At 32.6% G+C, this 13,397-nt stretch overlaps 1 protein-coding gene across 3 annotated transcripts in view; it reads left to right on the top strand.

Annotated features, from left to right (window-relative positions):
* The first annotated feature begins 392 nt into the window (after positions 1-392).
* The window catches only part of LOC149476161 (S-adenosylhomocysteine hydrolase-like protein 1), a 32,307-nt gene continuing 19,302 nt past the window's right edge, over positions 393-13,397 (top strand). For 2 of the 3 annotated variants that reach the window (XM_089712229.1, XM_089712228.1), the window contains exon 1: positions 393-994. In XM_089712229.1, coding sequence (XP_089568355.1) covers positions 757-994 — 238 coding nt within the window. In that variant the 5' untranslated portion in view covers positions 393-756. The remainder of the gene's footprint in view (positions 995-13,397) is intronic. The other variant, XM_089712230.1, reaches the window with a different exon arrangement.

The raw sequence follows: 13,397 nt of genomic DNA, 5'->3' as shown, positions 1-13,397 counted from the left end.
CTTATTTAAAGTATAGTTAAGATTATCTGTATCTTTTAAGTAACGCTAATTTTTGTAAAGTAATATAAGGAGTATAATGTGGTGCCAAATAAATGAGTTTGAGTTTGAGTTTGAGTTTGAGTATTCAATATTTTAGATAGAATTTTCTATTGCAAATGTCCACATCAAAATTATATTATGTGCCACAGAACAGTAAAAACATTTTTATCTATTCATGCTGGAAATATTAATTTTAATACTCTGCAGATCATTCAAGGATATTTGTTTGTCAAAAATTCTAAATTGAAATTTACCGATTATCACATCCTTATCTAATCGAATTTGACATCTCCTGTTTGAACTTTGCGACACAGAATTCGGGGAATGAAGTGCACGGGGGGAGTTTTACCTACGGATTGTGGATTAGAGGCAGCCTTTGAATATTGCCAAATTTTAATCTAATGTAATTCCTAAAAGCTTTTAGTTTCCCATTATTTATTTTGAATCATATTATTCTCTAGGTTGTGCGGTTTCAAAACAATCCTCCTAAGAATTGTGTTGTCGTTAATAATAGAATTATCGCAACTGCGAGTTGCGACTGATTCAGTATTTATTAATGATATTTTTTATTTCATTGATTTCAAATAAATCGTGCGTTTTCGTGTATTGAACGTGTTGAATGAAACGTTGTTTACGCCTCTAAAATCCAGATTGATTGGAGATCGATTTATAAAATACATTGCCATCGATTGATAAACAGAAGGATTAGCGATCAATATGTCTGACGGGCATGGCGAGCCGAATACGCTGAGGAAGGATAGCGTTGCAACAGCTAATGTGTCGAGTGATAGTCCTGTGACGGATCCCGGGCAGGTCCGGGGCGGCACTACGGAAAATTCTGGAAAATTCGAAGGTCAACGCGGGAAGTGTGGCGCGCTGAAAAAGTCGGCTCGCTACAGAAGCCGGTCGCTGTCTGCGTCGTCTGCAGATTCTTACAGCTCAACATCATATACTGGTGAGTCGAAATAATTTTTCCAACAGGTGCACCATACGGCCCGAAAAGCGTGTTAATATTTTGAAAACAGTTTTTAGGAGATACATGGAATATAGGATGTAATACTGCAAAATAAACTAAATGAGACAGGAAAATACAATCAATACATGTGGTGGCTTATATTTTGCTGTTTTAAAGCTGTAATAATGTAGCTGTATAAATGAAAACACAAATAAAACATTTTAAATTCCGTTAACATTTATCAGACATGAATTTGTATGTTTTTAGATTTATTTTAAGTGGATGATAGCCATTAACTTCTAACTTAGGTTGTATACTTTTGTAATCAATTGTACTCTTAATTTAAGATGCAATATCACATTTTAAAAAAAATCTCGGTCTGGCAGGACACAGAAGGCTGATCATCTACTTGTCCCTAGAGAAAATCGATCAGTGAAACAGTTGTATGCATAATGCATGCTTACCCCACTACGGGGACACGGGACTTCACTCTTTTATACAATAATTACTATTCCAAGGCAATTATTATAGAAACAATAAACAAGTGCTATTTTATTTCCTGTTTTACTCTTTTTATAGACTTATTGTACAGATGCAAGGTTACTCTATCATTTTAACCAGTTTAAACATTATATTATGTACATACAATTATTTTGTACTAGAGGTCCGCCCCGGCTTCGCCCGTGGTACATATTTCGCAATAAGAGGTAGCCTATGTCCTTTCTCGGGTATCAAAATATCTCCATACCAAATTTCATGCAAATTGGTTCAGTAGTTAAGGCGTGATTGAGTAACAGACAGACAGAGTTACTTTCGCATTTATAATACAGTAGAACCTCGATAAGTTAAAGTCCAAGGGAAACACAAAATATTTTAAGTTATAGAGGTTTTAAGTTATCAAGGGTCTATCCATTTTTCACTGCTTCTATAGCTTTTAATTTATCAGCGTAGGTGAGGGTTGTTAGTTTTCTTTTTGGACTAATTTTAAGCCAGTTTTTTCACACAGTAAGTAAAGTGATGTTTCCAGGACAACGATCAAAAACTTATGATGCAAGTAAGTCGTTGTCATAAAGCTAACCGCCGCAAAGATTTGAAGAATTTCGATAAAGCAAACAATAGGTAATGTATTGTTTACGTTAACAATACATAGTTACCACGTGCAAGCAATAAATACCGAAACTTTTTGTTTTGACACTCTTTCAAAATGACTCATTGACAAAAAATTTTATGTAATAGAGGTTGTGGAAACATTTCTTTAAGTTATTGAGGGCCAATACAGAGATTATTTATTTAAGTTATAGAGGTTGCGTATTTTAAGTTAAAGAGGTTTTGGGCTCTGATGGGAAGGGAACATATTATTTTGTGAAGTTATAGAGGTTTTTATGTTATCGAGGTCTAAGTTATCGAGGTTCAACTGTATTAGTATGGATTACATATATGTATATAAATAAATTATACATAGTTATTCATACATATTTTAAAAGTCTCCAAAATAACGAACCAAAGATTCAGCTGAGTGGTTTGTTATTAGTTACACTTTTACAATTTTAAACAATTGATTTTAATTTTACATTTCATCATCATTTTCCCAAGTCGGTTAAGTTTCATACACTGAAACTCGTAAACGCGTTAGTTATATTTAACTACCGGTACATTTCGTAAATGGATCAGCTCCAGTTCTAATTATATTGCAACACTAACAATGTACCGCGGTTTTCAATGCAACTCTATTAATAAAATACATGGTGTAGCTTAACACTGTATACATATGTCTATCTGTAAATGCTTAACGTGGATTTTTGCAAGGAGTAAGGCGACGATTTTGGTTTCGTGGAATCTTACTAAAGTAGTTTCACTTCTGACACGTGTATGACGTGTACAAACAAACATTGTCGTTCAAACTCATAAAAATTTAACTTGATTCATAATAAAGTGATGTAATAGTAAAATTGTTGTAAAATACATCAAGCAATCTCAGTTCTAATATAGTCCGTTTTCTTATGGGCATGCTTGTATGGAAAGGTATACATTTTTGAGTAAAGCAATGCCATTTTGTACGAATGTTGTACTCGTCCACCTAAGCCCAAATCGCCCGGTAGCCAGACATTACTCCCCTGCAGGAGGGAGGGAGGGGGTGTTAAACAACAGAGCGCCCGGCGCTCCGAAAAAGAATTCTGGCGGCTAAATTTGGACCTTTTAGTCGAGTTTGGTGTCGTTATCAGGTAACTAGATGATGCTCGATTCATTCTCCATACCAGATTTTTAGGGTTCCATAGCAAAATATGTCACAATCCTTAAAATAATAAAGTTTTAGTAGTGACAAAATCCAAACAAACCAGTATAGTTTTATATTTTTGTATCAAACTTGGTTTATAAAAAATATTGTCTGAAAGGCCGTTTAATGCAGATTATAAAAACATTAACATGTAACATATATTCTATCATTTTAAATGTAAAAAAAATTATATAAAGTACAGAAACGTACGACAGCGCAGCGTAGGGGACGGCTAATAGACCCGAAAAAGAAGCAATACTAACAAAAAAAAACAGCCAAGTGCGAGTCTGACTCACTAATCGAATGTTTCGTACTTATTTGTCATATACCATGTTAACTGGTCTGGTAGGATCTGGATATCTGATACTCACAAATTTTCGTCTTTATAATATTAGTGTGATTTTTAATCATCTTTAAATTATAAATGAAGTCAGGTAATATTGTTAAAAATAAAGATATATAATAATAGAACGATTTTGTAGTAATAATAATGACAACCACCTCCACAATTACATAATTTGGTACATTTGAGCTGGCGTTTAAAACACTTCAATCTGGAACTGCAAGATTTCACGCACCGACATCTTATTAATTCAAAGTTTTTCTTTTCTTTTTACTTCAGACGGGCAAGGAATATAGAGATTTTTTTGTAGGCCCCCAAATATACACAGCCTGTAAAACTGCCCTTAAGGTGTGTTGTTTAAGGGCAGCTTCTATGGGTGGCAAATTTTCGATTTCCATTCTATTGTGTACTCATAGTTATTTTAGACCTTCTAGCTTTAGAAGTTAGAACACAATATGATATTCTGTACTAGCTATTTGTGTCGACTGTTCTTAACATTATTTTGGCTACTATATCACTATATCGTGTGTACCAAAGCTAGAAGGTCTAAAAGACTATGGATAAAAATGATGGCACAGGATGAAATCATAAATACCTGCATGTAACACTGCTAGCTTCATGTTTAAATAATGGACTTATTAGTAGTTACATATTACTATATTGTAATGTGTTATGTAGTTTCATATAGGCTGAAATCAGTCTCATCATCATCTATGTAAAATTAAATTGTACCTTATGATATGATTTAAAAGAGCAAATAAAAAGTTTCTTTTCTTCTCCATACTTACTGCTTTCCGAATCGGTGATAAATGTTAAAAAAATGTTATGAGTTATGACGATTCAAAATTGCTTTTACAAGAACTTTAATTAAATAAATAAATGTTTAAGTTTGACTTTAGACTATTAATTTCTTGACAAATAATACTTAAGAAATGGTTTTCTTGTTGGTCCACAAATTACACACGTTTTGCCCTTATTTCATTATTTTACCAGATGTTATACAAACTCCTATTAAATGCAAGACGCAAATAAACTGCATTTCAGACATGGAAGGCATATCCTAAAGCCACACGAGGCCGAGGGTTTGTAGCACTTTACAGTGGCAAATATGCACACAGTGAAATTGAAAAGTTTGTGATTACAATGCATGATAGGTAAGGACAGTCACGATATTTTAAAGATATTCTTATCCAGAACTTATATTTTTTATAAGTATTATAAATGTACTTATATTTTTCAAATCATACAACGCTGAGACAGTAAATGAGGGTCGCAAACAGTTTTTAATATAAAAAAGAAGGGAAATCGAAAATTTGCCACCCATAGAAGCTGCCTTTAAACAACACACCTTAAGGGCAGTTTTACAGGCTGTGTATATTTGGGGGCCTACAAAAAAATCTGAATATTCCTTGTCCGTCTGAAATAAAAAGAAAAGAAAAGCTTTGAATTAATAAGATATCGGTGCGTGAAATCTTGCAGTTCCAGATTAAAATGTTTTAAACGCCAGCTCAAATGTACAGAATTATGTAATTGGGGAGGTGGTTATGTCATTATTATTATTACAAAAACGTTCTATTATTATATATCTTTATTTTTAACAATATTACCTGACTTCATTTATAATTTAAAGATGATTAAAAATCACACTAATATTATAAAGACGAAAATTTGTGAGTATCAGATATCCAGATCCTACCAGACCAGTTAACATGGTATATGACAAATAAGTACGAAACATTCGATTAGTGAGTCAGACTCGCACTTGGCTGTTTTTTTTTGTTAGTATTGCTTCTTTTTCGGGTCTATTAGCCGTCCCCTACGCTGCGCTGTCGTACGTTTCTGTACTTTATATAATTTTTTTTACATTTAAAATGATAGAATATATGTTACATGTTAATGTTTTTATAATCTGCATTAAACGGCCTTTCAGACAATATTTTTTATAAACCAAGTTTGATACAAAAATATAAAACTATACTGGTTTGTTTGGATTTTGTCACTACTAAAAGTTTATTATTTTAAAGATTGTGACATATTTTGCTATGGAACCCTAAAAATCTGGTATGGAGAATGAATCGGGCATCATCTAGTTACCTGATAACGACACCAAACTCGACTCAAAGGTCCAAATTTAGCCGCCAGAATTTTTTTTCGGAGCGCCGGGCGCTCTGTTCTATAACCCCCCCTCCCTCCTTTCTGCAGGGGAGTAAAGACTGGCTACCGGGCGATTTGGGCTTAGGTGGACGAGTACAACATTCGTACCAAATGGCATTGCTTTACTCAAAAATGTATACCTTTTCCCATAAGAAAACGGACTAATATGAGTAATGTAAAAATGTTTGTATACTTGTCAATCACAAACGGCTTAACGAATTTGGATGAAACTTGACACATCGATTTACATAGCTTTGTTCGATGAGTTTTACAATTTAACGTGCGTGAAATGGAATGTTGTGAATACGAAATAGAAGCAACAATTGAAAAAAACTGCTTTACCAATTCTGTTGAATTAAGGTGAGTTTTAACGACAAAGTTTAATTAAAAACAAAAATTGAGGACTCAATGTTTAAAATAAAGCGCAATTTCTTATAGGCATCCTAGAAACCTGTACGACGTTAGTCATCACATAATATTATGCTCTAGCGGTGTGTCCTGGCTTCGTACATGTATAACTTATAGGGTAATTGCGCTGGTTTGCCGTCCAGTTTCGGTTTTCGTCCATTTGACTGACCTGCTACAATCACGTGCGTAAAACTTGAATACAAACCTACCTTCCCACGCAAGTTTGCACTTTTTACGGTCCATAATGTGTAAGCAACAGTACTATCAACATGAAAATTTGATTTGACAAGAAGAGAGTTCAAAAAATTAACGTAAAAGGGGCCGCTTCCCATCCGTGCCTTGCAGATGTCATCGCGTGAGAGAAAAATTTGCCGGCGAGAAAAGTTCATGGTAAGTTAAATCACTGTTTTAGCTAGTTTACGTAATGTTTTTGGTATGTATGTTTAGTTATAAGCCTATTAAACGCAATTAGAAGTGTTTATAATACTTTTTTTATAATACTCTTCGAAAAATTAAGTGGACGGATACTAGGTTACCAAATTTTCAAAATATTTGGTTTTCGTCCAAGTGGACGAAAACTCAAACAGCTACGTGAATATTTGTTAGGTTCTTTTTACTCTATCGGACCTTTAAAATACTGAATAGTTTCTCCCGAAGTGATCTTTATTGCTATTAGTTAAGATTTTTTGGTTTCCGTCCACTGCTTTGTCAGTGCTGCCAAAATAAAAAAATATTTAAAGAAGTGGACGAAAACTAAATTTAGCTTTAAACGTTTTAGTTTTCGTCCATGAATGAGTATTGGAGTGGACAAAAATTAAAAATAGCTATTCTTTTGCATTACTTTTCGTCTTTTTTACGTATTGAAAAGTTTTCTTTTCAGTATCTTCCTTATAAATAATTGGTGAGGGCCAGAGTGTTGTAGGTACCTAATATTATTGTCATTCAGTCATGTATCATTCTCCATACGTGAAGTAGAGTCAATTATTCGTAGCATAAATGGGGGTAGGTTAGACATAATACACTGTGTGATTATCATTCACTTGAGTATCATCTTTTATTCTAGGTCTGTTTTGCCAATGCAATATTTTTTTATTCTACTTACTCAACGTATCCTAAGAAAGATCTTATTGTTTTTAGATGGCCTCGAAGGAGTCTAAGAAAGCTAGAAAAAAATAATAAAACCGGCCAAGTGCGAGTCGGGCTCGCGCACAAAGGGTTCCGTAGCAGCAAATATAATAAATTACAGTTAAATCAACCTATCTCAAAAACTATAAGAGATACTTTGATCAAACCAAAAATCGTTGAAAGAGTTAATTAGCATGCATCACCTCTATTTTTTTTAGAATTTTATACCCCGTAGTTATAAAAATAGAGGGGGGGGGACATACTTTTTACGACTTTGAGAGCTGATATCTCAAAAACCGTTCACTTTAAGAAAAATGTTTTTTAGAAAACTTTATATCATTTTAAAAGACCTTTCCATTGATACCCCACACGGGTATGTACATCGAAAAAAAAAATTTCATCCCTCAGTTACATGTATGGGGGGCCCCACCCCCAATTCTTTTTTTTACTATTTAGTGTCATATTTTTGTAGCGGTTCATACAACACATATTCCCATCAAATTTCATCACTGTAGTACTTATAGTTTCCGAGTAAATCGGCTGTGACAGACGGACAGACGGACAGACGGACAGACGGACATGACGAAACTATAAGGGTTCCGTTTTTGCCATTTTGGCTACGGAACCCTAAAAACGCTACGTAGGTACACTGAAGAATCTTTAATAAAGGCATCATCAGTAAGACAATAATGCAATGTTCAGTAAGGTATAGTATAGTTTATTTTAGTAGCTAAAACGTATTATTATGGCTGTGTTTAATATAGTACGTTTCATTTGATAAAAAAAGTACTAGAATGAATATTTCTGTTTTTTGATGTAATTTCTCAGTCCTATAATTATTACTTTATTCATTTACATTGTAAGTAACGCATTCCTTTCTTTATTACGAATGATTAAACAGTCATCACTAACGCATATAAAGGACTGCCAAGTGCTACATAGATCTCAGTGTTGACTAGTTATATTGATTATTATTAGTAAAACTAAACCTGTAAGGTAGTGAGAAATTGTGATGTTGATTAAATAAAAGTATATATATTTACCTGTAATTGGTTTTTAACTTAATAATTGACCTACCCTCCTTTTTCTACACGGTGGTCGAAAACTAGCTTACACTAGGACGAAAACCAGTTTTTTTGGACGAAAACTAGCATATACCCTACTTTTGCAGAAAATAATTTAAATAAAAAGATACATCAAAATGATTTATTTCCACTTAATATCATCTTAAAGAAGACTATATAAGGACTAAATAAAAATATTATATGTTTAAGGAAGGGTGCTCCAATATATTTATTTCGCATCACAAAGTTGGCAACTCCCATAACTGGACGAAAACCAGCGCAATCACCCTACTTAATTGCTCTCAGGGACTACGTAGATATTTGAATATTTTTGAGTAAGGTGCAGTAGTTCCTGAGATGAGCGCGTACAAACAAACAAACTTTTCATCTTAATATTATTACTTCTACTTATACTTAGATGTAAGGAAAGTCACGAGAGTTTATCTAACTTGTAAAATAAATCAAAATGAACGTATAAATTATTCACAATTTAAATATAGATAAATGTAGGCGTGTTACAGTCGAAATTAATGAGTCAATAATTTCCATGTTACATTTTCATGTTATTATATTTTACTGCGTAGGTAGGTATTTCAATTGAAGAGATGTTTATTTGCGTAAAATTATTTTATATGGGGCCGATTTTTCAATGCTTGGATAAAACTTATCCGTCCGACAAAGTATTACACGATAATATTAAAATGTCACGTAGACTGTCAAATACGGGCAATTAGATTACTTTTAAAATGGTAGTTTTATACATTATTCGACGAATAAGTTTTAACCAAGGATTGAAAAATTAGCCCATGATAATATTAAGGATGTGACTCTGTCTATTTGTTTGATTTTTTTCTAATTTACTTAAATAATTGTTTTTGAAAATTAAAATTGCTTTTTGAAAACGTCACGTCATGGAGTAAGGCGACGATTTTGGTATCTTTGAATCTTGCCAAAGAAGTTTCACTTCTGACACATGTGCTCGGCACACACACTTTTTTATAATACCTCTCTTTGTTCAAATCAGTGCAGTCGTTTCGGAGATTTATTGCAGGCAAGAGATGGATAGATAAAGAAATTAATTATATTTTTGGTTATTATTGTAATTTAGGATGTACATAATATAATATTTTGTATATTTTAACAAAATGCTTTGTGCAATGCCATAACAATCGGACGTTGCTAGTTACATATTTGATTTATTTTTAAACGTAAAGTAAATAAAATTGTAGGAATACACAAAGTGAAAAATAAAATTAATAACGAGAAAATGCAGACAAAGTCGTACACACTAACTAGTATTTCATTTATAATACGTTCCAATCCGGAAATCAAACATGGCTGCCGGAAAAAATTGCGTGTTATTCACAACAAAAGCGTTGGTAATGAAAATGCTACCAATACTGAATATTAATTTGTGAGTTTATATTCTTGTATGCAGTGGTTAGAAATAAAGTATTGGGTTTATTTTTATAGATAAACTAGCTTTCGCCCGCGGCTTCGCCCGCTTTTAGCTAATTCTTTTAATATTATAAACTAACTTTCCGCCCGCTGCTTCGCCCGCTTTGTCTAAAACCTTATAAATTATAATATAGTGAAACTAACCTAATAAATTATGTACTAACCTTCCTCGAGAATCTCTATCTACATATTAAAATAAATTGCATCAAAATTCGTTGCGCAGTTTTAAAGATTTAAGCATACAATATAGGGATTAGGGACATAGGTATAGGGACAGAAAAGCGACTTTGTTTTATACTATATAGTGATTGTTAATTTTAGTTCGAGTTAGTAATAAGAACCCGCGCCCTCTAGTGCAATATTAAGTGTCTAACCACTGAACCTTCCGCTGTTTATTTTTTTTTAATATTCCAATTAAGGGGAAGGCTATAGAAAGGCGTCAATAATTTAATATCACATGATTTTTACTGGTTCACCTCTCAAAGGCCTTAACTGGATTTGACATACATGCATTAATTAAATAACAACTAAAATGAACTTTATTTCCTGTGTGATAAAGCTTATTTTGGAGGTCATTGCAAAAATGTATCGTTTGTGCGAAATTAGGCCTTATGTAGGGGGAATAAATGTCAATTTGGAATGTCGCTGGACATAGGTCAATCTGGCTTGTCCAATCGTAATTGATGCAGTGCAATGCGGTGTTAGGTTTGTGTGGAAGCGGCTTTTTTTTCTAATCATGTTTTGATTATTTACGAAAAAAATAAAAATCTTAATAATATTTTTTGAAGTGAAACTTCTTTATCGGGGTTGGAGAAAAATATGTGTAATATTTTTTCGTTACGCGTGACATTTTTCCGTTACGCGCCATCTTTTTCTTATCCCTACCACGCGTGATTCGACGTATTTCTGTAAAGTTGCATATAATAAATTATTTTTTGAAAAATAAGTTTCACTTCTTACGTGTGTACAGTGTACACTAGTTCACGCACACATTTTTTTAAATAAATTCAATCATGATTATTATTTATTGTTTGAAAGATACTATGATATCAGCAGTTCCAGTGCTTGTTTAAAATATAAGGATAACCAATCTGTCATTTCGTAAAATACCTTATTTATGGTTGGTTATTGATAATAATGTAACCGCCAACCGCAAATAAAGGTTATGAAAAGGTGTTAGTATCTTATGAGTTATGACGCATGTAAGTGCCAGATAAATTATTCCACAACTAATTGACTATAACCGCCCCGCGGTTTTGAAACTTCCTGGAATAGGTTTTCTATAACTTTATCTGTTATTCTTGTACATAATCATTAGTCTAGTGTCGTTAAGTTTCATTAAAATCCGTTCATTATTCGTCTAGATTGGTTACAAGCATTCATACATTCAAACATTCGCATTTTATTATATTAGTGTAGATAAAATATTTTCACTGACATTTTTATTTGCTTAGCATTATAGTTGTTTACTTATGACTCTTGTTGAAGTGTTTGATATAGATTAAACTGGTGACATTTTTAGACATGTGTCCAGTACATAAGATAGGTATATATATATATAAATCTCGTGTCACAATGTTTGTCCTCAATGGACTCCTAAACCATTAACTTATAATAAAATTCGCAAACCATGTGCAGTTCGATCCAACTTGAGAGATAGGATAGTTTAAACATGTAGGTACCACGGGCGAAGCCGGGGCGGACCGCTAGTAGGTATATAATTATTAATTATTCTAACATGTGATATTAGTTTAATGTTAATAAACTTTTCAATTTTTCAATTGGGCAAAAATGCTATCCAGAATAATGTCTAATTGAGTATGTAGGTTTGTATGTTTTTCTTATTCACGCTAATACTGCTGAATTGATTTTGATGGATTTTAGAATATAGCATGAGAGTAGAATATGGAAACTTAATGTGAAATGCATACAAGTAAAACGTAGGCGGAAAGCTTCTAATATAATACAAGAAGTTACTCTGTTGTTGTTATTTCAAAATTAATTGACAAGAGTCGTCTTCAGTAATAAGGACGAGGTCGTGTAATGTGTCCTCACGGAAGAGTGTCGCATTTCTCTATCGATTCGAGTAATTCTGGTTTGGTAATAGTTATGAAAGGGGCTCATTGTAAGGCATTTAGGAATGAAGAAAAGGGTTATGTAAGGCGCTAATTGAAGATAGGTTTCGTCGAAAATCTAGTTTGGCATCTAGCTTCTGTAAGTCTTCTATACACAAAGAAGCAAGTAAGAAAGTAAGTCATCAGCAGCTTTAAATTCATTCTCTTTTGTAATAGATGGTTAAATATATCTACATATTTTGAGTGAAATGTCAAATTTAGGTAGTTACATTGCTATTATAGTTTATTATGCGCGAATCCTTAATTGTGCTTATCTTAACAAGTCAAGGGTATTCACCTTGTCCAAGACGAAATTTAAAGCAAACATTAGAGATTGTCCAAATTTAAAGTAAATATTAGAGAATTTCAGTCTATTTACTCTGTGGTGGTATTTGAACCTGTGACTGTGTTTGTTGATCCATCAATCAACTTGCGTTTATTTTGGCAAGGCCAGGTTTTATTGCGGTGCTAGAAAATATATTGGAATGAAGTACATTGTATGTGTGTGTATTTTATATACATACTATAGGTATGTGAAATGTTTGTAGAGTGTTTAATAACAAAAAATGATAAATTATTATAATGTTACTTATTATTTTTTAAATATATGTAGGTATCTCGATATTCAGATGCTTTGATGTCTACAAAGGTAGCCTTAATAAGATAAATAATAAGACAAGTATACAATTTAAAGATCGACTTTAAAGCATAAAACATTAATGTCTATTAGAACTTAAATAAAAAGTAAATGACGCAAAGTCGTAAAATTTATATGCGGTGAAACTTGGGCATCTTTATAGCGATTTTTATCTTCTATAAAATGTTTTCATACATTTTCATGATTAGGTACTTACTTACATCAATTTCTTTACAAATTTACTAAGCAGTAAATGTACCAAAAACGCTTTTGTTTAGTCAATCAATCATGTTTCAGAATTTATCACAAAGTCGCAGTAAATCAAGTTCATGACTAATCAAAATTCGTTACGTAAACATTATGTATCTGCTACAAATTTAAATTAATAAAAGACAATACCTTTTTGCTTTGAAATATTCTTATTTTCTAGCAAAATTGTTGTCTATTAAAATTACCATTTCAAAATGCGCTCATAAAGACCGTAAAAACCTCATTTGTATGAAAATATTATTTCGATCACGACATCGCATTCCATAGTTAAATGTAGCTATAAAATAAGATTGCAAATGTCGATAAACATTCTGTTTCTTTACAAAATACAATACGTTTGAGACACTAGGGAATCGTATGCTTCGGATAGAATTGGTTGCATACTATGCAACCAATTCTATCCGAAGCAAGCATCTACTGTGATTACTATCCTTGTACTAACAAGGATAGTAATCACAGTAGATGGATATATACAATTACTATGAAAGTAAGTATTACGAATATTGTATCCTATTCATACAACACATCCCTACAAATATTATAAATGCGAAAGTA

The sequence above is a fragment of the Colias philodice genome, chromosome 28, assembly GCF_061535455.1.
Source record: "Colias philodice isolate Cphi_HAF_F1 chromosome 28, ilColPhil1 Martin Lab GWU primary, whole genome shotgun sequence".
NCBI classification, from domain to species: Eukaryota; Metazoa; Arthropoda; class Insecta; order Lepidoptera; family Pieridae; genus Colias; species Colias philodice.
The sequence above is the reverse complement of the archived record's forward strand: the minus strand, read 5'-3'. Positions and strand labels throughout refer to the sequence as shown.